Source organism: Geotrypetes seraphini, chromosome 4, assembly GCF_902459505.1.
Source record: "Geotrypetes seraphini chromosome 4, aGeoSer1.1, whole genome shotgun sequence".
Classification (NCBI taxonomy): domain Eukaryota; kingdom Metazoa; phylum Chordata; class Amphibia; order Gymnophiona; family Dermophiidae; genus Geotrypetes; species Geotrypetes seraphini.
In genome coordinates, this window is record NC_047087.1 from 62847013 (window position 1) to 62872451 (window position 25439).

The 25439-nt window shown below is 41.8% G+C and overlaps 1 protein-coding gene across 1 annotated transcript in view; it reads left to right on the plus strand.

Annotated features, from left to right (window-relative positions):
• The first annotated feature begins 4371 nt into the window (after positions 1 to 4371).
• The window catches only part of SLC6A2 (solute carrier family 6 member 2), a 269420-nt gene continuing 248352 nt past the window's right edge, over positions 4372 to 25439 (plus strand). The window contains exons 1-2 of the mRNA XM_033943527.1: positions 4372 to 4492; positions 5254 to 5723. Coding sequence (XP_033799418.1) covers positions 5438 to 5723 — 286 coding nt within the window. The 5' untranslated portion in view covers positions 4372 to 4492; positions 5254 to 5437. The remainder of the gene's footprint in view (positions 4493 to 5253; positions 5724 to 25439) is intronic.

Here is a 25439-nt window from a genome sequence, read left to right on the forward strand (position 1 = left end):
TCAGCTGAATTACTGAATCCCCGTTTGGTCTTGATAAATGAGAAAGATGCTGAAGGTAAGTGAAATATATAGTTTATAATTGAACTGTTAAGAATACAAAATATATAAGTTTGATGATACTGTATAAGTGGGGCCGGTGACGATAGGATGTTTAAATCCCTGCTAATAATGAGTTGTTGAATCAGTAAGGGTGGTGTCACTGGCACTCCTGAAGAAAATGAAGATTGTGCTATTTAAACTAGTTATATAAGATTTATTAAGCAGTATTTCTAACTTTTATAATTAGTGAAAATTCTAACTATGCCATGCCATTGTTCTGCAAATATCCGCGAAACTTACATAGTGTGTTCATGCATGTAAATTATAAAATTACACATGTATCTCTGGCATTTGGGAGCTAATACACCAGATCTTTGGCTAGTATGCTTTCACCTATATGTTAAGAGTGTATATACCTGATTAGACTAGTGTTCTATAAAGGAAAGCAAGTGCCTACATTCCTTCATAGAACAGAAGACCACCTGTTATAAATGGCCCTCTATGTGGGTGAGTCCAGATCCTATTCTATAAAGGAACATAGGCACCAGCTTTCCTTTATAGAATGGTTATGGTTATTTTTATTTGATATACTAACTTTCCTCCATGGATTTCAAAGTGGCTTACAATACACTGAACAGTAATCAGAATGCTAACAGGTATATAATGAGGCATAAGCTTCCAAGTTTATTCATTTCTTGATATACCATCTATCAAAAAGGATATCTAGGCGGTTTACAATTAATAAAATAAATTTAAAAGCAAATGTTAAAAAAAGGGGGAAAAAGAAAAATCCATCTCCGAATTTAGTGCAGGGGCGATTACAAAACTTAAGACTAACATCATGGGGAAGATGCAAAAAAAAAAAAAATAAAAAAAATACATCTAGAGATTAAAAAAAAAAAATGAAGGAAAGGGGAGGGTAGAACAAGAGGGGCTGCTTGGCCTCTAAGAAGGTGTTTGGTTTTAAAAACCTGCAGAGATAATTATTCCAGGGAAAGCAAACAGGATCCTAGATTAGGAATCGTAAGCATCATTGAAGATAAATGTTTTGAGTTTGGTCTTAAATACAGGGAGAGAGGACTCGGACACACACATGTAAATTATAGCATTCTATGTTTAATGCATGTAAATGTGAACTCCCACAAAATCTGCTTGTGTGTATGCCCTCCCCCTTGAAGTGATTAATGGAAATGGTATCTGTATATTATTTTGTTTTATACTGTTTTTATCTTATGATTCTTAAAATAATTGTTAAAAATAAATAATCCCTCCTTTACAAAGCCGCACTACTGGGAGAGACCAAAGGTCCAGCAAGCCCAGTATCTTGTTTCCAATAGTGGCAAATCCAGGTCACAAGCACGTGGCAAGATCTCCAAAGAGTAAAACAGATTTTATGCTGCTTTTCCTATAAATAAGCAGTGGCTTTTCCCAAGTCTATCTTAATAATAGCTTATGGACTTTTAGAAAATTATACAAACCTTTTTTAAACTCTGCTAAGCTAACTGCGTTCACAACATTTTCTGACAATGAATTCCAGTGTTTAATTACATGTTGAATGAAGAAATCTTTTCTCCAATTTGTTTTAAATTTACCACTTAGTAGCTTCTTTGGATAATGCTGCTGAAACACAAGTGTTACTTATCTGAGTAGCAGGACTTGTTACCTGGATAAGTAGCTTTGAATACTGGGTTGGTTGATTTCAATCCTATATATACAGAATGAAAGGGTGGCTGAGAAATTATTAAATTCAGTTGATGTAAAAGCAGTCATTTTAAAAGTAATATGCCTGTATTACAATAAGTTTGAGCAATGAAATGAAAATTTGATCTGTCTAGTCATTGTCTAAAAGCACCTGCTCTTTCTTCCACTAGACAACAGATTGCACACTATGTAAATGTGAAAAGTTGTCTTCAGTTGTTTACCCTGTGTAACCGTGAAAGAGCAGTTTAACATAGCTTGCATGGTCGATAAAGAGAACTCTCGGGGACTAATATCTGACATCAAAGTTACAGGTTTGTTCTACAACTTCAGAGCAACACAGCATTTTAAGCTAATCTTTCCTGCTCCCTGGACTGGTTTCAGAAAAGGCCGTGGAACAAACAACATTATTGCCAATATTAGATGGATACTGGAGAAGAGCAAAGAACATCAAAATCCCCAATACTTTTGCTCCCCCAATTACAGTACAGCTTTTGACTGTGTAGATCATGATAAACTATGGAGGACTCAAGCACAAATGGGATTACCCAAACACTTAACAGCTGATATAGAGCCACTACAAAAATCAAGAAGCTGCATTGAGAAGTGAATATGACAACACTGATTGGTTTCCAATAAAATGTGTCATCAGGCAAGGTTGCATCTTGTCACCTTACCTGTTCAACCTGGATGGCAAAGCCGTTTTCTGAAAAGCAAATTTGGAAGAAGAGAGCATTGGTATCAAGGTTATTGGCCAAAATATAAACAACCTATGCTATGCAGATGATGTAACACTCCATCACCAGCAGCAAAGAAGACATACTGTATCTACTGAGAAAAGTCAATGTCAAAAGTCATAACATGGGATTAGAACTGAATATAAACAAGATGAAGATCATGAACACGGAAAGTGATGAATATTTTGAGCTTGAAGGATCTGAATAGAAGTTGTATAGGATTTCAATCTCCTGGGCTCTTTCGTAAACAAAGAAGTAACTAGCGGGGAAGAAATACTCTGCAGAATAGCACTTGGTCGCTCTTCAATGAAGACATTTGACAAAATATTCAAAGGCAAGGAAATAATACTCCAAACAAAGATCAGACTTGTCTATGTATTAATTAATTTTCTCAGTGGTCAATTCTGAATGCGAAAGCTGGACACAACGGAAACAAGACAGAAAGAAGATTGACTCATTTGAGCTTTGGTGCTGGAGAAGGATTTTATGCATGCCATGGAGCACCAGAAGAACTAACAAATCGATTCTGGAAGAGATCAAACCACTTATATGACTCGAAGCCCAAATGATGAAGTTATGACTGTCTTATTATGGCCACACCATCAAAAGAAAGATCATTGGAGAAGGACATTATGTTTGGGAAGATTGAAGGAATCAGGTGAAGAGGGTGACCTGCAATCAGATGGCTGTACAAGTTGAAAACAACCACGGGGAAGATGCTATAGAACCTTACCGGACCATCACAAAACTGATTTCTTTTTAGATCTGTAATTCATCAAGTCGCTAGGACTCGAACACAAGTAAATGGCACCTAACTCCTGCTCCACAACAAGTCCACTGGAAAACAAAATTCAAAACTACCTTTGAATTTCAGGGTCCCAAAACCTTCAAGAACCTACCATTGTATCTGTGCCAGATCTCTTCCTACTACTATTTCGGGAAAATGCTGAAGACCTATCTCTTCTCTTTGTAATTCTCATGATTTTCATTCAAGAATAACCTAAGAATCTTACTGTAATTGTACTAGAAAATGTAGGAATCTTATTGTAAGCAGCAATTAATCATTGCCGAAATGTGTGGGATATAAGAAATTGGGTGGGATGGGATGGTAAGCATACCTCAAGCATTTGGTGTAAACATTTATAAGCCATGCAAGACTTTTGCTCACTCCTTTAAATGAAAGCCTTGAACTGTCTGTATTGAAACTTAGATGCTGGAAGACAGTTCTATCAATCAATAGGGGTGTGTGTGTGTGTGTTGGGGGGGGGGCTTTAATTGCAAACTGTATTGAACAGGATATGTATTGGGCTGTTTTACTTAAAAAAAATTTTAATTTACTTTTCTGACTGCATCTTGACCACTGTCCATTCCCATTAGCAACAACATGACCCAGACATGTCCAAGATTAAGGAACCTTTCCCCCCCTTCTAATCCAATTGTGTACGTTTACCTTTAGGGTAGCCTACTTTACATTCACCAGATTGCCCCATGTTTCTGTTTAAAAGCACAAGAGCTAGAACCAAAACCTTCGTTTGCTTCTTAATTTTGTGAAGATCCAATTTGTTCATTAACACTACCTCTGGGTCCCTAGGCTCCTCTTAAAAGCCTCAGTGTGCCTGTAAGCCCTGCACTCCCCCCCCCCCTCCCAGGAGCTCTGTTCCTGATGAGATCTTGTCTTATTTCTCAGGAAGGGACAAGTGGTGGCACTGTTCCGTTTTGCAAATAGTTTTAAGGCTTTCAGGATAAAAAAAAAAAAAATAAATAAAATAAATCACGTGGAGTAAGAGGAGCCTGATTTAAAAAGCTCTCTCCTCTCCAGCGCCCGCAGCTTCTCTGGAAAGAAGAGCCTCAAAGTTTTTCTCTGGCGAGGAGGGGATTAAAAAAAAAAACAGAAACAAATGAAGCCCTTTTCTGCAGAAACTGCTAAGAGGCATTAAGCCCTTTGCCACTGTCTCAGCATCCTGCGTTTGTTGCTTCGCTCTCCACCTCTGTGACCACAGTCAGATCCTGCCAGCTGGGTAAGTTTCTGTCGCTGGTTCGGGGCGGGGGTCGGATCTTTCAGGCTAGCTGCACGCCTCTGTGCCGTTTGCCTTTTTATCTCCTCGCCTACACCTCTCTAGAAATACGTTACCTTTCGCTGCAAAAGCGCAGGCTGGCTTTGGAAAACACCTCGTCTCTCAGCCAGCCAGGCAAGAGCGCGGACTTTGATTCTGCTTTTGCGTTCAATAGATCATTTTTATGAAGGACTTTCCCCCCCCCCCCCCTTGCAGACTATGGGAGTTTTACTTACTTTTTCCAAAGACATAAAACAGGGCAGATTGATAGTGAGCTAGGGAATTTTGTTATTTTGGCAGGTTTGTTAGGGGGTTTATTCTGTGCTCCCCCCTCCCCACTTGTTTGCTTTTCACAAGCGACCTCCTGGCAGGTCCACTAACAAACCTAGATGCAAAACTGGCAGTTACTGTTTTAGTTGCAAAGGCGGGAGAGTGATTTTCCCCAAACTGCTTCAAAAGTTGCAATTTGGCGAAAAGCGGGTGATCTCAGCGCCCGGAGAAGGTCACTTGCGGGCACAACAGACGGATCAGACGTGTGGCGTTACCTCCGCCTCAGCGAGTCTGGCCGGTGCCCGACCCGATGGGCTGACCCTTGGGCGAGCAGCGGCTCTTTGTTGAATTGTGATGTCGCGTTTTGCGCCACCGTCCGCCTTGCTCTCGTTTCGTGGCGTTCGCTCAGACGTTGCCCTTTGCCATTTGACGTGACCCTACTTTTCTTTCCCCAGTTTTGAGAGAGAGAAAAGAAAAGAAAAGAAGCGCTCTCCATGTTTGGCCAGCCGACGACAAGTCTCCCGAGCCGCCCCGGGTTTCACTCCTTGCTGGGCAACTAAATCTCCTCACAGAAAAGGGCGCCTCGAATTCGCGCCTGGCCGGGGTCCTCGTTAGCTCTCTGGATTGCTCAAGGCCAGGATGAATAAGCCCGAGCGCAAGCTGTCGACCGTGGCTCCGTTCGGGCAAAGCCCGATGGACAAGAAAGACGTGGAGCTGATTCTGGTGAAGGAGCAGAACGGAGTCCAGTACACCAGCAGTGCCATCCTGCCGGCGCCTTCTCCCCAGTACCCGGTCGCTGCCCCGGGCGAGATAGAGCGAGAGACGTGGGGCAAAAAGATTGACTTTCTGCTCTCGGTCATTGGATTTTCTGTGGATCTGGCCAATGTTTGGAGATTCCCGTACCTGTGCTACAAAAATGGAGGAGGTAAGACCCCCCCCCCCTTAATTCTCCTCTCCCCCCCCCAGAAGAATACGGTACTTGCACAAATATTCAGGGTGCATATATGAGGGTTACAGATACTGGCATTTAGCAGGACACCTGGAATTTAGGGGAACTTTGCTACCTCCTCAAGCTATTGCCACAAACATCCTCTGCTTGTTCCACCATTACTTCACATTTTCCTGCTCTAATGTACCCTAGGTATACTGTGTCATCTATTCCACCAGTCCCCACAATTTTACCACTATTAACATGCCCCAGCCCCTGTTACCATTTCCTCCCCTGCTTCTCTTAATCATAAATACCCATCACTGCTCCTGTTCACATATTTCTGCTATTGCTCTTACCTGCCCCTGCTTCAAGAAGACCCCCCTCACCCCTGTTGCTGCTTGACACTATTCTGCTAACACTACCTCCCTCCCTGCTGCTGATGCTTACAAACCCTTTCCTATTCCAGGGTACTAATTTCTCTACTTCTAGTTAAGCCACAGCTGATGCGAAAGTGTCGCAAGTTGGAGAGGGAGGGGGAAGCAAAAGGGTGATGGGGGAAGAAGGGAAATGTTAGTTTGGGGGGAAGACTTAACATTCATTTTTAGGATTTAGCTTATGTTTTTTTCAGTAGGAGTTCAATGTGAGATGCGTTCACGTACAGCAAATATTTCCCTGTTTCTAGAGGGCTAATCTAAGGGAGGCACTCCAGTGATAGTCAACATTCTTAGCAAAAAAACACCGACTGCCACTGGCTAATTTAGATCTGAATGTTCAGTGCTTGGCCCTATCTGTGCCAGCATAGCTAGCCGGGCAAAGTTAGGACTTCTAGTTACATAGTCCTGCTATGTGGGCACTTGTACTTTGTATCTCTGATGCCCGCATACCTCCCAGCTCTGGCCTGACTCTACCTCCAGACCATCCCAGCACGAACTGGTGAGTGCTGCAGCAGTCGGAGCAGTAATATTCAGTGGCACTGGGATTAAGTGCTGCTTAACCCCAGTGCATAAATTAAACTTGTAAACATGCAAAAAAGCTGGCAATCTATTTTCCTTCCTGTATTTATTTGGATTCAGCTCAGTCATTTTCATTGGTAGCACAAGGCAAGTTAACATTCAGGTACAGTAAATAGGACTAAGTGTTGTTTCTTTCTTGGAGTGGTTAATTTGGATCAGCTTTGGCTTGCTTACCCCTTTTCTGTGGCCTTTCTGCTTCAGGCGGCAATATTTTCTTTTATTGTCCCACTCGTAGCAGTTGCCGTAAGGTGGCTCTAGGGTTTTGGACCCTTTCAGCCTTGCTCTGGCAGTCAGTTATTGCCAGCCTGACCCAGAGTAGGCTAAGATTCCATCTAAATCAGAAGCTCTCAACCCAGTCCTCAGGACACACCCAGCCAGTTAGGTTTTCAGGATATCTACAATAAATATGCATGAGATGCGTTTGCATAAACTATCTCCAAATGTATCTCATTCATAGTTCTGGCTAGGTGTGTCCCAAGGTCTGCGTTGAGAACCCCTCCTCTAGATAAGGGATTGCATTCATTCACTTGCCTGAAAAGCCTTCCTGCCCAAGATGCTGTATTAATAACCCTCATTACTCTTCTGATCATTCTTTTTAGGATGCCCTGACCGGAATCAGATGCCATGTATGCATGTAAATGAACTGACTGTGGTCTTGAGGCTGATTTGTAAGATTTTCTTTGTACATCTCTGCCAATATAGCTACCATTTTATAATGTGGTAAACAATATTTGCCTAATGTTAAAAAAGTGACAGATGGACAGCAGAATGATATCACAAATTATTGGAACATGTTCTACTGTTACTACTACTTATTTGCTTCTAAAGAGCTGCTATATGTGCACAGTGCTGATCAGATACCTATAAGTCATGGTACTTCTCAATGGAGTTTATAATTAATTAATTTAGATTTCTACACCATTCTCCCAGGGGAGCTCAGAACAATTTACATGAATTTGTTCAGGCACTCAAGCATTTTTCCCTGTCTGTCCCAGTGGGCTCATAATCAATCCAATGTACCTGAGGCAATGGGGGACCAAGTGACTTGCCCAGGGTCAGAAGGAGCAGTGTGGATCTGAACCCACGACCTCAGGGTGCCGAGGCTGTAGCTATAACCTCTGTGTCACACTATATCTGCGATAGCACAGGCGATAGAATTGCAAGCATTGTCAGACAGAGAGGGCAGACATACCCCTCCTTTACTAACGCGTAGCATGGGTTTTAGCGCCGGCAGCGGCGGTAACTGCTCTGATGCTCATAGAAATTCTATGAATGTTGGAGCAGTTACCGCCGCTGCTGGCACTAGTAAAGGAGGGGAATAGTTAATGAAGTACGGCAAAACATAACATGACAAACGTGGTGTGGTGAGCAAATTGATGGAAACACTTTTAAAACAGAAGTTTCTGGAATCTGGTGCATTAAGGACCAGAGGCAACATGGATTCATTAGAAGTAGGTCTTGTCAGACAAATCTGATCAATTTCTTTGACTGGGTGACCAGAGAATTAGATAGAAGGAGTGCACTAGATATGGTGTTTTTAGATTTTAGCAAAGCCTTTGACAGTATTCCATACAGGCTTGTAATAAATAAACTGAGTAGAGAATGACACGGAGAGAAATTTTTCCCCGTCTGCACAGGAACTCAATTTCCCTGACCCATCTCATGAGTTTTGTCGCTGTTCCTGTCCCTGCCCCATTCCTGTAAGCTCTGCCTTAACTGCACAAACCTCGAACACTTATGAATTTAAAGTGTTTGAGGCTTGTGCAGATGAGGACGGAGATTTTAGGAATGGGGCAGGGACAGGAAAAGAACTTGGCGGGACGGAAAAATAAGTTCCTACGGGGATGGGGAAAAATTTGTCCCTGTGTAATTCTCTAAAACTGAGTGCCCTTGGGATGGGTCCCAAAGTGACGGGCTGGGTCAGGAACTGGTTGAGTGGAAGGCAATAGAAGGTAGTGGTCAATGGAGATCGCGCTGAGGAAAGGGATGTTACCAGTGGGGTGCTTCAGGGTTCAGTTCTTGGGCTTGTTCTTTTTAACATTTTTATAAGTGATATTGCTGAAGGGCTGTCGGGTAAGATTTGCCTCTTTGCGGATGATACCAAAATCTGCAATAGAGTAGACACCCCAGATGGTGTGAATAACATGAAGAAAGACCTAGTGAAGCTTGAAGAATGGTCTGAAATTTGGCAGCTAAAATTTAATGCTATGAAGTGCAAGGTCATGTATTTGGGCTGCAAAACCTGGAAGGAACGGTACAGTTTAGAAAGTGAAGAGCTTTTGTGCACGACAGAAGAACAGGACTTGGGTGTGATTGATCTTAAGGTGGCCAAACAGTTTGAAAAGGTGACGGCGAAAGCTAGAAGGATACTAAGGTGCATATTGAGAGGTATGGTCAGTAGGTAAAATAAGTTATTGATGCCCCTGTATAAGACTCTGGCAGGACTCTTTCAGAATACTGTGTACAATTCTAGAGACCTCACTTTCAAAAAGATATAAAAAGGATGGAGTTGGTCCAGAGGAAAGCTACTAAAATGATGTGTGATCTTCATCATAAGGCATATGGGGACAGACTTAAAGATCTCAATATGTATACTTTGGAGGAAAGGCGGGAGAGGGGAGATAATAATAATAATAACTTTATTTTTCTATACCGCCAAAGTCAAACTGACTTCTAGGCGGTTCACATAGAAAGAAGGCTGGACAATCAGCAAATTACACAATGCAAGAAGAAGGAAGTTACATGATGATTAGGGAAGCATAGGGAAGGAATACATGAGAGAAAGAAGTTACATAATATATTGGGGTTATAAGGGGAAAGAATACCTGAGAGAAGTCATGTGATTAGGCAAGGAATTTGTCAAATAGAGCGGTTTTAATTGATTTTCGGAATGAGATATGATAGAGACATTTAAATACCTATGTGGTGTAAATGCACATGAGTCAAGACTCTTTCATTTGAAAGGACGCTCTGAAATAGAGGATGTAGAATGAAGTTAAGAGGCGATAGGCTCAGGAGTAATCTAAGGAAATACCGTTTTACAGAAAGGGTGGTAGATGCATGGAACAGTTTCCTGAAAGAGGTGGTGGAGACAAAGACTGTGTCCGAATTCAAGAAAGAGTATGATAGGTTACATGGGATCTCTTAGAGACAGGAAGAGATAATGGTTACTGTGGATGGACAGACTGGATGGGCCATATGGCCTTTATCTGATATCATACTTCTATGAATATAGTATTGCAGAACACAGCATGGCAAACATAGAATTATGGAGCACATCTAACGTAGCATGACATAACTTAGCAGAAATGGTATGGCAAACTTGCATGATGGAACATAGCATGAAAGACATGGAATAGCAAACGTTGTGTGGCAGACATGGTATGAGAAATTGTAGTATGGCATACAAAGTATGGTAAATATGGTGTACAGTCTAGTATATTATAGTGTAGTAGGAAAAGATGGCAAATAATATAACAGTGTGGAGGAACATTGCATGAGGAAACATGGTATGATCAGACATAGAACGAAGCGCATAGCATTTGAAATTTGAGACATTGGGGGTCAGAGAACTAATCTAGTCAGCATATTAGAAAATAAGAATAGCCTTACTGGGATAGACTGATGGTTCATCTAGCCCAGTAGCTTGTCTTCACGATGGCCAATCTAAATCACTAGTACTTGGCAAAACCCAAATACTGTAGCAGCAACATTCCATGCTATTGATCCAGGGCAAGCAGTGGCTTTCCCCATGACTGTCTCAATAACAGACTAAAGACTTTTCGTCCAGGAAATTATCCAAACCTTTCTTAAAACCAGCTATGTTAACCGCTCTTACCAGAACCTCTGCAATGTGTTCTAGGGCTTAACTATTCTCTGAGCAAAAACTTATTTTCTCCTATTGGTTTTAAAAGTATTTCCCTGTAACTTTGAGTGTCCTCCTAAAACATATATTCAAAAATACTATTATAGAGTAGTGGTTATGATTTAAAAGTAGTCTTAAAAAGTGAGATGTTGGACTTCATTTCAATTATGTCAGAGAAAATGATGCACTGAGTGTTTTCAGGCAAACACTGCAGCAAGGTTGATAAGGAAGGGTTGGGAGCTAGCAAAAGAAGAAAATCACAAAGAACGGAGCAAATTGTTAGATGAATGGAATCTACAAGAGAAGGTATAGGAGAGAAAAAATGAATAATGAGGATCTGTAGAATAAATACGGTACATTTGGAAGCATTGAACAGTATGTAGAAGTGGGATGGGGCACCAATGTATTGACTTGAGGAGGATTACATGGCCATTGCAACCTGTAATATAATCAAGTTTGCGGATGATACGAAACTATGTCGGGCGGTTGGCTCTCAAAGGGGATCTTCAGAAAGATCTAAATCAGCTGGAAACGTGGGCGATAAAGTGGCAGATGAGTTTTAACATAGACAAATGTAAGGTGATGCATCTGGGAAAGAAAAACAAAGAACATGAATACAAGATGTCGGGGGTGACATTAGCCAAATGCGAACAAGAAAGGGATTTGGGGGTACTGATAGACAGAACCCTGAAGCCATCGGCTCAATGCGCGGTGGCGGCAAAGAAAGCAAATAGGATGTTAGGCATGATTAAGAAGGGGATCACGAGTAGGTCGCAAGATGTTATAATGCCACTTTACAGAACAATGGTCAGACCACACTTAGAATACTGTGTCCAACACTGGTCTCCATACCTTAAGAAGGACAAAATGCTGTTGGAGAGGGTACAGAGGCGAGCTACGAAACTAGTCAAAGGCATGGAGAATTTAAGCTACATGGAACACCTCGGAAAACTGGGACTGTTCACCCTCGAAAAGAGAAGACTGCATGGGGATCTAATAGAGACTTTTAAAATATTAAAGGGATTTGATCAAATTGACCAGGAAGCAGCATTACTGACATTTTCAGATGTGACGCGGACAAGAGGTCATAGCTTAAAACTGAATGGCAGCAGGTTCAGGACAAATGTCAGGAAGTTCTGTTTCACACAAAGAGTGGTGGGCGCTTGGAATGCTCTCCCAGAGGAGGAGGTGGTGGCAGAAAATACTGTGCTGGGTTTCAAACGCATGTTGGATGCACACCTTCTTTCAGATCATATTGAGGGATACGGGAAAACTGGGTCTCCAAAAAGGAGCACCTAAATGGGCCTCCGCGTGTGCGGATCGCCGGACTAGATGGACCTTGGTCTGATCCGGTGAAGGCGTTTCTTATGTTCTTATTAACCCTTTAATTGGCAGATGGCAAAACGGCTGCTTTATGTAATGTTATGTTGAACGAGAGCAACAGTGCCAAGTAAAGAGGCATTTGGATATGCAGATCTTCCATAAGAGCCATAGAAGACTCATGTTGCTTCTGAGTAACAATGCCAAATAAAGGGTTAATTTACTAACAAAAAAGTCTTTTAACCAGATATATCTTAACTTTAAAATTATTATAATTCTGAGAGTTTTAAATAATTAAATGTGATGTGCTCAATACACTTCCTTCACCGCCATATCTGAGATAAAGGCCATGAATTAAAGGGAACCGTCATAGCATCATCGTGTTCCCTTAATTATCCACCACTCGCATTTTAGATGTAAGTTTTTACTAAGTTCTTGTTAATGAATAACTAATAAAGCCTTGTACTTATCTGAGTCAATGGGTGCCATAAGATGTTGGCAAATTGTTCAATTCAGGTTCCTCTCAGGTATGGTCGAACCCCTATGTTCACCATGTTTGTGATACAAATGTTCATAAATCTCTATATAATAAATCCATGCTGAACTTTTCGCTCAATAAGTGTTTCTACTTCATGTTCACTTGCCTCCTGTGACGGATTAAGGGTTAAAGGTTAAGACATGCAGCTGAAATTTGGGTAGAGTGTCACTGAGAAAGATGATTCAGTGGAAGACCCTGAGGAAAAGGTTATATTATTCAAATTGGAAGGTGATAACAGAGCGGATGGGGATTTTAGAGGTATGCTCAGACAGGAAGGGATAGATTTTAGCCCTGTTAAAGAGGAAGAAATGATGTTCTTTAGCAATATTTGGTTTAAGCGGAGAGAGGCATCAGAGATGACATTGAGATTATGTGTAGATGGAAGTGGAATTTAAGAACTTAAGGGTGCCATCCACAGAAATAGACAAAGAAGAAAAAAGGGGAAATGGGTTTGGGAAGAAAGATGAAAAGTTCAATCTTGGCCATGCAAACTTTAAGGTGGTGATGGGTGAACATCCAGGCAATAAATAACAGCTACTGAGTGAAAGTAGGATGAGAACAAAACAAAAGTATGCCCAAAAGAAAGATGTGATTGACACCCGTAGGAAAAGGAGAGTAGCAGCCCAAAACCACTATTGCGATTTCTCGTACATGGTATATGAGAGAAATGATAACCTTCATGAGAGAGAACAACAGACACAGAGGCATCAAAGGAAAGGCATGTCTCCAGCTAAGCAAGAAGAAGCTGATTTACAAAGGAGTCACATTTTCCATTTTGTGCCTATGGGACTAATGCTTAGTAAATAAGGCCCTGTGATAGTGATTTGACTCCCTGTGTGAAGCCCATTCTGTTAGTTTGTAAATAATAAAGCATATAAACCGACTCTAGCAACTCACGTTCATTCCCCTCTGACATTTATTCTTTATACGTATTGAATGCCACAGATGAAAGCAGTATGAACTCTGAACAGGGAGGACTTGAATTGTGTGCTCTTCTGGATTTTGTTCTGTGACACTCCAAGTTCACAAAATCTTGCATTGAAAACATCAGTTCTCCTGGCTAAACTTTTTTTCCCCAGAAAATATAATGTTAGAAGGGACTGTCTGAGCTGGTTTGAGAAAATTATTACAGAGCTAAACCCCTTGGCAACTGACAGCTTAAAATGGCAGATAAAGGTAAAGATCTCCATAGAACTTCCAGGCTGGGGCTAGGGGAGGGGGATGGGGAGTTTCTAAATGTTGTCTGATGTAGTGTAAAAAAAGTTTTTATAGAAATTGAAAAAGCTCCTTTGATTGAAACCCAAATGTGATGTATTATGAGGGGGTGATGAAAGGTTCTCAGGCCCAACCAATCAACTTCCTAATTCTGAGAGTTATTTTGCCACTAGCTTTAAAGAGAGCTATCTTATGTCATTAAGTTCCAAATTGCAGAAACAAAATTCTGTGTTTTGACATCGTTTCAGATCATTGACTGAACCATATCCACGTCATTCTCTTCTTGGCTGGGCTGAGAACTTTTCAGCACCTCATCCTATGTTACCTCCTTCCCCACCCTTACACACCCATGTTCTACTCTTCTTATATAGATTTCTCCTGGGACATAGAATTAAGTTTGGGAGATTCACCAAATAGATAAATTATTGACTTTTTACCACTTTAATTTAAAATTTCATTTCTGTTTTAAGATGAGAAGAGATATGACGAAAATCACCATCTATTACGTGGGCCACTTGATAGCCCTCTCTCCCCAAAAGCTAATAATAACTCACAATAAGCTACTGCTACTATTCATCCTAAATCTTAAACATTATACATTTTGGGACCCTTTTACAAACCCACGGCAGCAGGTCCTGGTGCAGCAAATGCACGGCAGCCCATAGGAATTGAATGGGCTGCGTCACATTTGCCACGCAGGATTCACTACCGTTGCATTGTAAAAGAGGCCTTTTGTGAGAAACATATGCTCCAGCACCACTAGGATTATCCTGCAAATAACATACAGGTTGGTATCCAGATACTCAAAGGAAAATAGTGATATAACTGCAACAGTTGTCTGGATATTTCCCTTAGCTGAGCCTAATAACCTGCCTTTTTTTAAAAGCACAGGTCCCATTTACATAGGGTTACCAGATTTTAGTTAAATAAAATCCGAATCCATAGCCCCAACCCCTGGCCTGCCAAGTTCTGCCCCATTATGCCCACATCACTCACCCAGCCCCTTCCCTTCAACCTGTTCTTGTCTGTCGGGAGGGCGTCCACTCATGTGTGGATGCAATGCAATGACATCAAGTGCACTACATCCGCGCGTGTGTGTGAATGCCCTCCCGACGCGGTTCCAGAGAAGAAGCTTTTCAAAACCTGGGCAAAGTGCCGGGTTTTGGAAAACCGTCCAGTCGCTCAGACATGCCCTCTAAAAAGAGGGCATGTCCGAGTAAATCCGGATGTCTGGTAACCCTACATCTATACAATGAGAACTAGTTACTAGAACAGACTGCCTGAGTCATTACGTCAGGCTCCATCTCTAGCAGTATTCATATCTAAGCTAAAAGCCCTCTTTTTCAAGGCTGCTTTCAACTCCCACTCACCATAAAATTACTTAAGTCCACCCTATCATTCTTTCTGCAAAAAACTCCCCAACCTCTATATGTCCTGTCTGTTTGTCCAAATTAGTTTGTAAGCTCTTATGAGAAGGAACTGTCTATTGCATGTTTAATGTACAGCACTGCATATGACTTTCAGCGCTATATAAATGATAAATTGTAGTAATACAAAATGCCACCATCAGACTCCTAAAGAATCTCCACATATGAGACCTGATCGCTCCAGTGTTGTGCGCTGCCCACTGGCTGCCAATCGACAAACGATGTATATTCAAAGGCCTAATAATGGCCTCCAAACTTCTGTCCTACACCCCTCATTGACTGCTTTGCTCTCAGGAAAAAAAAGCAATTATGCATGCCCTCAAGATGCGCCCTCCACCTTGAGAACACCTGAAAATAACCTTACTCGCACTGCCTATCGTGCCTCTGGAACAAACTACCTACCCACATAAGATCATAAGAAGGTCTTCTGAACATCAGGAAGGCAATAAAAACTCACCTCTTCTCCTGATCCTCTATGAAAATGTGTCCATCCAAATACCTCAGACCTTCTGAGAAAGGGCCCCAACTCTGCACTGTCTCGTCTCAAAGGCTGAGGTGCTTCGTCCTGTGTCTGACCATCCCATGTTTTGTCATACAATGTTCTACCACACTCTGTCATACAGTTCACCATCCAGTCCTACTATACTATACTATATGCCATATTTACCACACTATGTTGCCATACTATATCTGTCATGCTCCATATACCTTTCAAGTCTAATAGGATTGTGAAATATTCAATTATCTCCGATGTTCTGCCAAGAGAAAGTTTGTCTCTACAACAGACATTTCTTTCTTTTCTGGCTATAGTGTTGTATTCTTTGTTTAGGCTAGCCCACTGCCATAGCTGTAACATGGTGTGCTAATCCAGGTATTACTGTACAGGTATACTTACCTGTACAGTAATACCTGGATTAGCACACCATGTACAGGAGGGATTAGCACACCATGGATTAGCACACCTGGATTAGCACACCTGGATTAGCACACCATGTACAGGAGGGATAAGCAGGTGCACAGCCACATGAAGCAAGCAAAGAGGAGACACCACACCTTTGCCCAAGCTCTTAAGCCACTCCCTGATGCCCATCCCTTACGACCATGCTCCTTTCAGATTTGTCCATCCCCTGTTACTCCTCCACTATGGTCCACCTCTTCCCTCACTTACCTTCTCATCCCATGCCATCCATCCTAAGTCATTCTTTCCCTTCTTCCCATTATTGCCCTCCCCCCACTCCAGCTTTCCCCCTTCCCTCACACTATTCTATCTGGCACAAATGCCCCTGAGCTGATTCCCACTTGTGCCTGGCAACCCTAGTCATTCATGGCAAGTTTCTGCATTTACACATGTAAATCACAACTAGATCTTCTAAAATAACTACATTAGTATGGAAGTTCTCCAAAGTCATTTACTCAGGCAAATGGACTATTTGAGAACTGCTTACGCTGCCATATTTTGATGCTTCTTTGAGGGCCCGTGGCTGTCAAGACCTACTGTTTATTTTCCTGCAGCTGCATTTTGCTCCCATACTCTCCATTCTAGGCAACTGCCTAGTCATCTTAATGGTCAAACTGGTCCTAATCATAGTTTTAAAAAAACCTCTTTCTTTTGAGACCTGTGATCACTGTTTTTTGTTAATTTGATTTTGAATACACTGTTAACCATGAATGCATGTTAATATAATATTTATTGCATGTTAACAAATCACTGATATTAATGAGATGCAAATGAAGCAGATGGTAAGGAAGGTTAAGACAAAACTTTAACTACACCTCTATATCTTATTGTCTTATTTCTATTTATTAAGCACTTAACTCACATTTCTTCACTGTGCTAATACCTAATACATAGTAACATAGTAGATGACGGCAGATAAAGATCCAAATGGTCCATCTAGTCTGCCCAACCTGATTCAGTCTAAAAATTTGTTGGTTTTTCCTTCTTATCTATTTCTGGGCAAGAATCCAAAGCTCTGCCCGGTACTGTTCTTAGGTTCCAACTACTGAAGTCTCCGTCAAAGCTCACTCCAGTCCACCTACACCCTTCCAGCCATTGAAGCCCTCCCCAGCCCATTCTCCACCAAATGGACATATACAGAAACAGACCATGCAAGTCTGAGCAGTACTGGCCTTAGTTCTTCAATATTTACTATTATTTTATGATTCTAGATCCTCTGTGTTCATACCACGCTTTTTTGAACTCCGTCACCGTTTTCATCTCCACCACCACTCTTGGGAGCGCATTCCAGGCATCCACCACCCTCTCCATAAAGAAGAATTTCCTTATATTGCTCTTGAGTGTACCACCCCTCAACTGAAAATTATGTCCTCTGGTTTTACCATTTTCCTTTCTCTGGAAAAGATTTTATTCTACATTAATACCTTTCAAGTATTTGAAAGTCTGAATCATATCTCCCCTGTCTCTCCTTTCCTCTAGGGCAGGAGTAGGGAACTCCGGTCCTCGAGAGCCTTATTCCAGTCAGGTTTTCAGGATTTCCCCAATGAATATGCATGAGATCTATTTGCATGAACTGCTTTCAATGCATATTCATTGGGGAAATCCTGAAAACCCGACTGGCATACGGCTCTCGAGGACCGGAGTTCCCTACCCCTGCTCTAGGGTATACATATTCAGGGCTTCCAGTCTCTCCTCATATGTCTTCTGGCACAAACCTCCTATCATTTTCATCGCTCTCCTCTGGATTGCTTCAAGTCTTCTTACGTCCTTCGCCAGATACGGTCTCCAAAACTAATGAGCTCTTTTGTACATTTTTGCATCTTGTTAGTTTCTTAATATCATAGTATTCCCATTAAAACTCTTTAAAGCTAAATTACTTATGTTAAAAGAGCTGTTAAATTCAATTATGCTCTTTAAAATTTCATTTAACACGTTAATACTTATGTGTGTATGGAAACTTATTTGTGTACGCTAAGGGAGTACTGAGAGACCTTGGTTTGGTACCTCTCTATTGCAATTACAGCGTGAATTGCATGAGTGAACAAGAATGGCAAAAAAAAAAAAAAAAGAGATGTAGATGCTAAAGACCCATATTAGATAAAACTAACCCCCTTTTTACAAAACCACAGCGTGGTTTTTAGCGCTGCCAACGGCAGTAACAGCTCCGATGCTCACAGGAATACTATGAGCGTCAGAGCTGTTACCGCCACAGCCGGCGCTAAAAACTACACTGTGGTTTTGTAAAAGGGGGAGTTCAATGAATATAAAATTATGATTTTAAAAGAGAGAAGTGATTATTATCAGAGGAAATTAAAGAATTCAATGAATAAAGGGAATTGTTTATTACTGTGAAGAATTTAACTCAGGAAAAAAAAAATAAAAAGACACCTTTAAATTTGTTTATTTTAGCTGCTATTCCACTAGTTGACAAGAAGGAAGTTTTCCAATTAGAAAATGTGTTGCCTTGGAAGGAGTTTGCAGCAGTTGATCAGTTCATTCAAAAATTGGATCTGCATGGGAGATGATATGTTGTGGATTTATCTACATTTGCTTATTCTCTACCTGCATCCTTGATTATTGTATTTGATGTCTTTCTTGTATGGTCATAATTTGTATTTTCTCGTATGCATTGATCCTTTAATAAACATATTTTCAAAAAAAAAAAAAAGAAGCAGATTCATTCAATTTTGCTGTAATGCTGCCCAACAATCTCTTTGGTAGATATCTGTTCACCTATTATATTGAGGGACTTGGGGGTAAATGTGACATCTATACCAAATTTGCCCCTTCTTTTACAAAACCGCAATAGCAGATTTTAGCACAGACTGACGCACTGAATGCTCTGCACTGCTTCCTGCCGCTCATAGGAACATGAGCATTCAGTGTGCCGGCCCGCGCTAAAAAACGTTATTGCAAAAGGGGGGGGGGGGTTGGTGAATTTGATGTTGAGCCAAGGAAAACTGCCACATTGATTGAAGGTTGCGACCATACAACCTGTTGTTAAAGATCCCAAATTGGGCTTCGATCAGATAGCAAACTTTATTGAAAATTGTTGTAAAGGTTGCACATTATCAATCAGATCACCATCTGCAGCAATGTAACATTTTGGATGAGCATCAATAGGCTTTTCGTACGGCTCACAGTACTGAGTCGTTAATGGCCACTTTGAATGAACTTAGGTGTGGTTTTGATCGAGGAGTTAAATATTTGATGGTGTTCCTCGATATCGTTGCTGCTTTTGACATCTTGAATCAGGTTATTTTGATAAAAGGCTATCTGACTGGACTTAGAGAAACAGCGTTACATTGGTTTCAATCGTTTCTGAAAGGTAGAACACAGGAAGTATGTGTGGGGGTAGTTTTTCAAAATTCAGGGGTTCTGCAAGGCTCTGCATTGCCTGTGGTTCTATTTAGTCTGTATTTACTTCCGCTTTCTAAATTGATGAAACAACAAAGTCTATATCGTATCGGCTTTATGCTGATGATGTACAATTTTTTCCTCATTGAAAACTCTGCCACAGGCAGAGCTTAGATTGAATGTAACCCTGAAGCTAATTAGGAGCTGGATGACTGTAAATGGATTGATGCTAAACATTTCAAAGATGAAAATTATGTTGATGTCAAAAGAACAAATGGTGGAAACATCTGCTACCATTATTGTGTTAAATACATCGATGCATTTTACTGATAAGATGCCCCACTTAGGGGTCATATTAGACCCTCAGCTTATTTTTTGACCACATGTACAGAATGTTAATAAGAAAACTTACTTTAAATTACAAATGTTAAGTAAACTTCGATTGTATTTGCATAAATGTGATTTTAAGAATGTTGTTCTATGTATTGTAATTGCAGGGTAGGACTGTTATAATGTTGTGTTTCTGGGGTTTGGGTCCGCCAAGTATAAATGTGGACAGAGTTCCAAAGATTGTTGGAACATATAAAACAGAGGTCTAGAACATTGTGATTTTGGCAGTTTGGTTTGTTTTTGCTTTGTTCTTCATCCTGTGTAAATTTGGGTCTTCTTGTTTTGTTTTCCTGTGTTTCTGGGGTTGCCAGCAACATGCATGCGAGCTTTGTTATGTGGCATTAACAGATTTGAGCATGCTACCAAGCACTTTATAGCAATGTATTGGTTATCTTTTTTATTATTATTATTTATTTAGGTATTTATATACCACCTATTAGGTTATCTAAGGCAGTTTACAATCAGGTATTCAAGCATTTTTTCTATCTGATCTGTCCCAGTAGGCTCATAATTTATCTAACGTACTTGGGGCAATGGAGGATTGAGTGACTTCCCCAGGGTCACAAGGAGCAGTGTGGGATTTGAACCACTAAGCCACTCTTTCCTCCAATGACCATGTCAAGTATAAACTGCTATTGATGGTTTATTTACTACTACTGCTACTATTAATTATTTCTATAGCGCTACCAGATGCACACAGCACTGCACAGTCACAAAGAATAAGAAAACAGTCCCTGTTCAAAAGAGCTTGCAATCTAAACAGGCAAGATAGACAAAGAGGATGTCATGGATACAGTTAAGGGGAATGGTTAATCAGCGGGCTGGGTTGGAGGGTAGAGGAGTAGGGTTAAGGATTGAAAGCTCAGTCTGCTTTTAAACAAGGGAAGGGAAGGGGCATGACGGACAAACTCAGGTAATTTATTCCAGGCATAGGGGGCACCAAGATGAAAGGAACAAAGTCTGGAATTGGCAGTGGAGGAGAAAGGTAACACTAAGAGTGACTTATCTGAGGAATGGAGTTCTCTGGGAGGTGTATAAGGAGAGATAAGTGAGGCGAGATATTGAGGGGCAGCAGAATGAACACACTTGTAGGTCAGCAATAAGATCTTGAACTGTATGCGATGGCAGAGAGGGAGTCAGTGGAGTGACTTAAGGAGAGGAGTGACATGAGCGTAGCGAGGTTGGTAGAAGATGAGTCATGCAGCAGAGTTTTGCGCAGATTGCAAGGGGGAGAGGCGACACTGACCAGTTAGTAGATTGCAGTAATCTAAACATGAGGTTACGAGAGGTTGGACAAGGGTTTGGGTAGTGTGCTCAGAGAGGAAGGGGCAAATTTTGGTGATATTGAAGAGATAGAAGTGACAGGTCTTAGCAACTTGTTGGGATATGCTTTGAAAATGAGAGGTCAGAATCGAAGCCTCAATTGAATGTTTGGTGCCTTATGTACCTTCAAAAATCCTGCACTTCTCAACTCAATCTGGACTGGTTGCCTTACTCAGAAATGTTTGCACAATGAATTTATAAGAAAAAGTGTGTTTTCATGTGCTGGACCATTAGAGCGGAATAGGCTGCCAGTGTATCTTTGGCAACAGAAAGATTTGTATCAATTTACGAAAATGTTGAAAAACATCTTTTTTGTCAGATATATTTATGCAACTTAGCATATAGCTTTGATTGAAGTATTGACTTTTTATCTTTTTTTTTTTTTACAGCGATTTTGAGATGTGTCTGATAGTTTTATGAATATTTTAATATGTATGTAATATTTGTAATCAGCTTTGGATAAAAGCGGAATAGAAATAATAAATTATAAACTTATATACCTTTTGATATAATAATTTTGATAGATATACTCTTACTTGAAATGTCATATAGAAACAGTTTAGACTTCAGGCTACAATAGTGGTATTCATTCCCAGTCCATGAAGGCTGCCAGTGGTCAGGTTTTCAGGCCATCCTTATTGAATGTGTATGAAACACATTTGCAAGCATGAGGGGTATTTTCAAAGCATTTAGTCTTACAAAGTTCCATAGTAACCTATGGAACTTTATAAGTCTGTGCTTTGAAAGTGATCCCCATACTGTCTCCACTCTAGGGATATCCTGCAATATGATTTATTGGTGGCCCTCAAAGACTATGGGCTCCTTTTACAAAGGTGCGTTAGGGCCTTAACGCACAGAATAGCATGCGCGCTAGCTGCTACTGCCTCCTCTTGAGCAGGAGGTAGTTTTTCGGGTAGCGCACGCTAATCCAGTATGTGCGCTAAAAATGCTAGCACACCTTTGTAAAAGGAGCCCTGTGAATGAATCCAAGTTTATTCTGTGTTTGATATACCGACTATCATCAGATATCTGGTCGGTTTACATTACTAAAATAGTAAAAATAAAGGTACGTTTTAAAAGAAAAGGGGTCATTTACTAAAAATAAAATGTGACTGACAAGACATAGACAGACTTGGTACATGAGGTACTGGGGTTAGGCTATGTAAAATACATTGAAGTAAGAAAAAAAATTTAGAAAAAGAAGGTAAGAAGGGGAGGGAAAGAAAGAGGGAGGCGGAGTTACTTCTTAAAAGCGGTTTTCTTTCGTCTTTGGTCATAGGCAGAGCTGTCTGGAGAAATGGTCCTAACTCATATTTGATAATCATCCCGGAATAAAAATGTTTTGAGTTTGCTCTTAAATTTATCAAGAGATTCTTCAAATTGAATGTCAGACGGAAGTGCTTTCCAGAGCGTAGGTGCTGAGGCGGAGAATATGGTATTGCGAGCATAATAGAACTCCTTAATTGGGGGACTAGTCAGCAAATTAAGTGACCTAGAAAAGTAGGGCAACATCTCCATAGCTTCGGACATCATAAACCTATGAAAGGCTCTTGCATGAAATTTCTTTCAGATCAGCCCATATAATATGCATATTTTTACTCTCTTGAATAGTTCTCATAAATACAGAAGCATCATAAGACATTAGATAGTACTTCTGTGAGGGTAGTTATAGAACTGATCGGTAAAGTATAAATAATAGATAAAAGTACTATGTTTTTAGTCTTTTGTAATTTGTAGAGCACATTCAATCCCACTTTATTAAGAACTGATTATAGCAGTCAGACAAATCAAATGCTAAATCTGTTTCTAGTTTGCCAAACCTTTTTATTGCTGCTTCCTTCTAATTCGAGACCTTCTAATTTTACAAGAAAACACAGCCTGAACATTTCTTAAGAAGAAAATATATATATGCAGTGTTCTCCCCAGCGCTTTTGAGCCGGGCGCTCCGCCCAGCAAATTTAGATTACCGCCCGGCTGTCATCTGCCGAATCCTGCTGCCACCACTGCTTAACGCGCAGCCTGAAGAGCCGCCGAAAGACTCCCGCCGGACTTTAAAATAAACAAAACCCAGCAAGCGACTCGAACCCGGATTCCCTCCGAAACCGGAAGTTACGTGGGGGGGGGGGGGGTAGAGAAGAGAAGCCGGCACGGACCATTAGAGCACCGGAGCATGCGGGAGATAGGCCTGCCACGGAGGGAAGCTTACTTGCTCTTGCTTACTTCAGGTCTTTCTCGCTGCCGGGTCCTGCCTACTTTCTGTTTTCGCGAAGGCAGGACCCGGCAACGAGAAAGACCCGAAGTAAGCAAGAGCAGCAAGTTTGAAGGGAAACTTGCAACTTGCCTTTGTCTGTAGCGAATCTGCCGGGTGTGTGAGACGGGGGGGGGGGGGGTGGGGGTGAATGGGAGAAGAAATGCTGCTGTACCCAATTAGAGGGGGAGGGGGAAGAGAAATGCTGTACCCAATTGTGTGTGTGTGTGTGGGGGGGGGTTTAAGAGAAATGCTGATGATGCTGCTGCTGTACCCAATAGGGGGAGGGGGAAGAGTCATGCTGCTGCACACAATTAGGGGGGAGGGTGAAGAGAAATGCTGCTTCTGCTGTACCAAATTGGGGGGAAGAAAGAGAAATGCTGATGATACTGCTGTACCTAATGGGGGGAGGGGAAGAGAAATGCTGCTGCACCCAATTGGGGAGAGAGAGAGGGAAGGAGGGGGAAGGAAGATCAGGAAAAGGAGGAAAGAGATGCAAAGACCATGGGAGGGAGGGAAAGGAGATACCATACCATGGAATGGAAGAGAGAGATGTCAGGGCATATGGGGGGGAGGGGAAGCAGGGCCGGATTAAAGGATAGGCCCAGTAGGCACAGGCCTAGGGCCTGAAATGGTCAGGGGGGTCCCGCCAGTGCTGTGCTTTGGGGCCTCACCCTTGCTGGATTCGCTGGCAGCAGCAGCAGCCTCATCATCATCCTGGGCACCCCCCCAACCCGATCTGACCCTCCTATCTCTCCCTCCTTCCCTCATCAGTGACGTGCCAGAGGGAATCACGGCAGGAGAAAGCCCTGAAGCAGCCTGCTTAGAGTAGAGCAGTGCTGTTTAGAGTCTTGTGATGGAAAGGAGGAAGAGATAGGAAGGTCGTGGGGGGGGGAGAGTAGCAGTCTGCCCCGGGTACTCAGCCTGGCATCATGAACTTCTTCGGCTAGCAACAGCATTTACAATTCACTGCTGTTGCCAGCTTCAGGCCTTCCTCTCTGCTGGGTCCTGCCTACTTCTGTTTCTATGAAGGCAGGACCCGACAGAGAAGAAGGCCCGAAGCTGGCAACAGCAGCGAATTGTGAATGCTGCTGCCTGAAGAAGTTCATGACGCCATGCCTTGGGTGACAGAAGGAGGAAAGGGAGCAGAGGGGGAGAGACTTGCTGCACCCAACTGGAGGGAGAAAGAAGATGAGGGAGGGAATGAAACGAGATGCCAGGGATTGGAGGGAAGGAGGAAAGTATGCCAAACCAAGGGAATAGGAAGGGGGAAAGGAAGAAGAAGATGTCAGAGCATGGAGGGAGAGGGAGAGATGGAAGAAAAGGAAAGAAGTGAGATGCCAGAGAATCAGGGAAGGGAAGATACCAGACTATGGGGTGCGAAGGAAAGAAAGGAGAAGAGAGAGTTCCCAGAGCATAGGGGACGGGGTGTTGACAGAGAGAGAAAAATGGAGAGGTGGCAGAGCTGAAATCAATCATGTACAAAGGAGAAGAGAAGGGGCACAGGATAGACAGTTTATTGAAGGAGCATAAAAAGAGGGAAGATGCCATATGGAACGGGGAGAGGGTGGACAGTGGATGGAAGGGGCTGATGCTGCATGGAAGACAGAGCGGACAGATGCTGGCTAGAAAGAAGAGTGAAGACAAGATGACTAAAGCAGAAACGACAAAAGGTAGAAAAAAATATTTTTGTTGCTTTACGTAGAATCAAGTAGTATTGTATCTATTGATTAAAGTTTATAAATAGGAAATGGAAATAAGGCAGTTTTTTGGGGACTAAACCCCTTTCCTCAGGTCAGGACAGGATACCATACCATAACAGCAGGGGTGCCCAAATGGTTGAGCGCGATCAACCAGTAGATCACAAAGGCAATATGAGTTGATCGCGTTGCCTTGGCAATCTTTTTCTTCCTGCCTCCTTGAGCCAGGCCAGGCGCGTACAAGCGCCGGACTCATAAGACTTCACCTCTGACGTCAATTCTGGGCCAGCCAATCGCTGCCTGGCTCTTCCTCTCCAACGTAAGAATTGATATCAGAGGTGAAGTCTTGCGAGTCC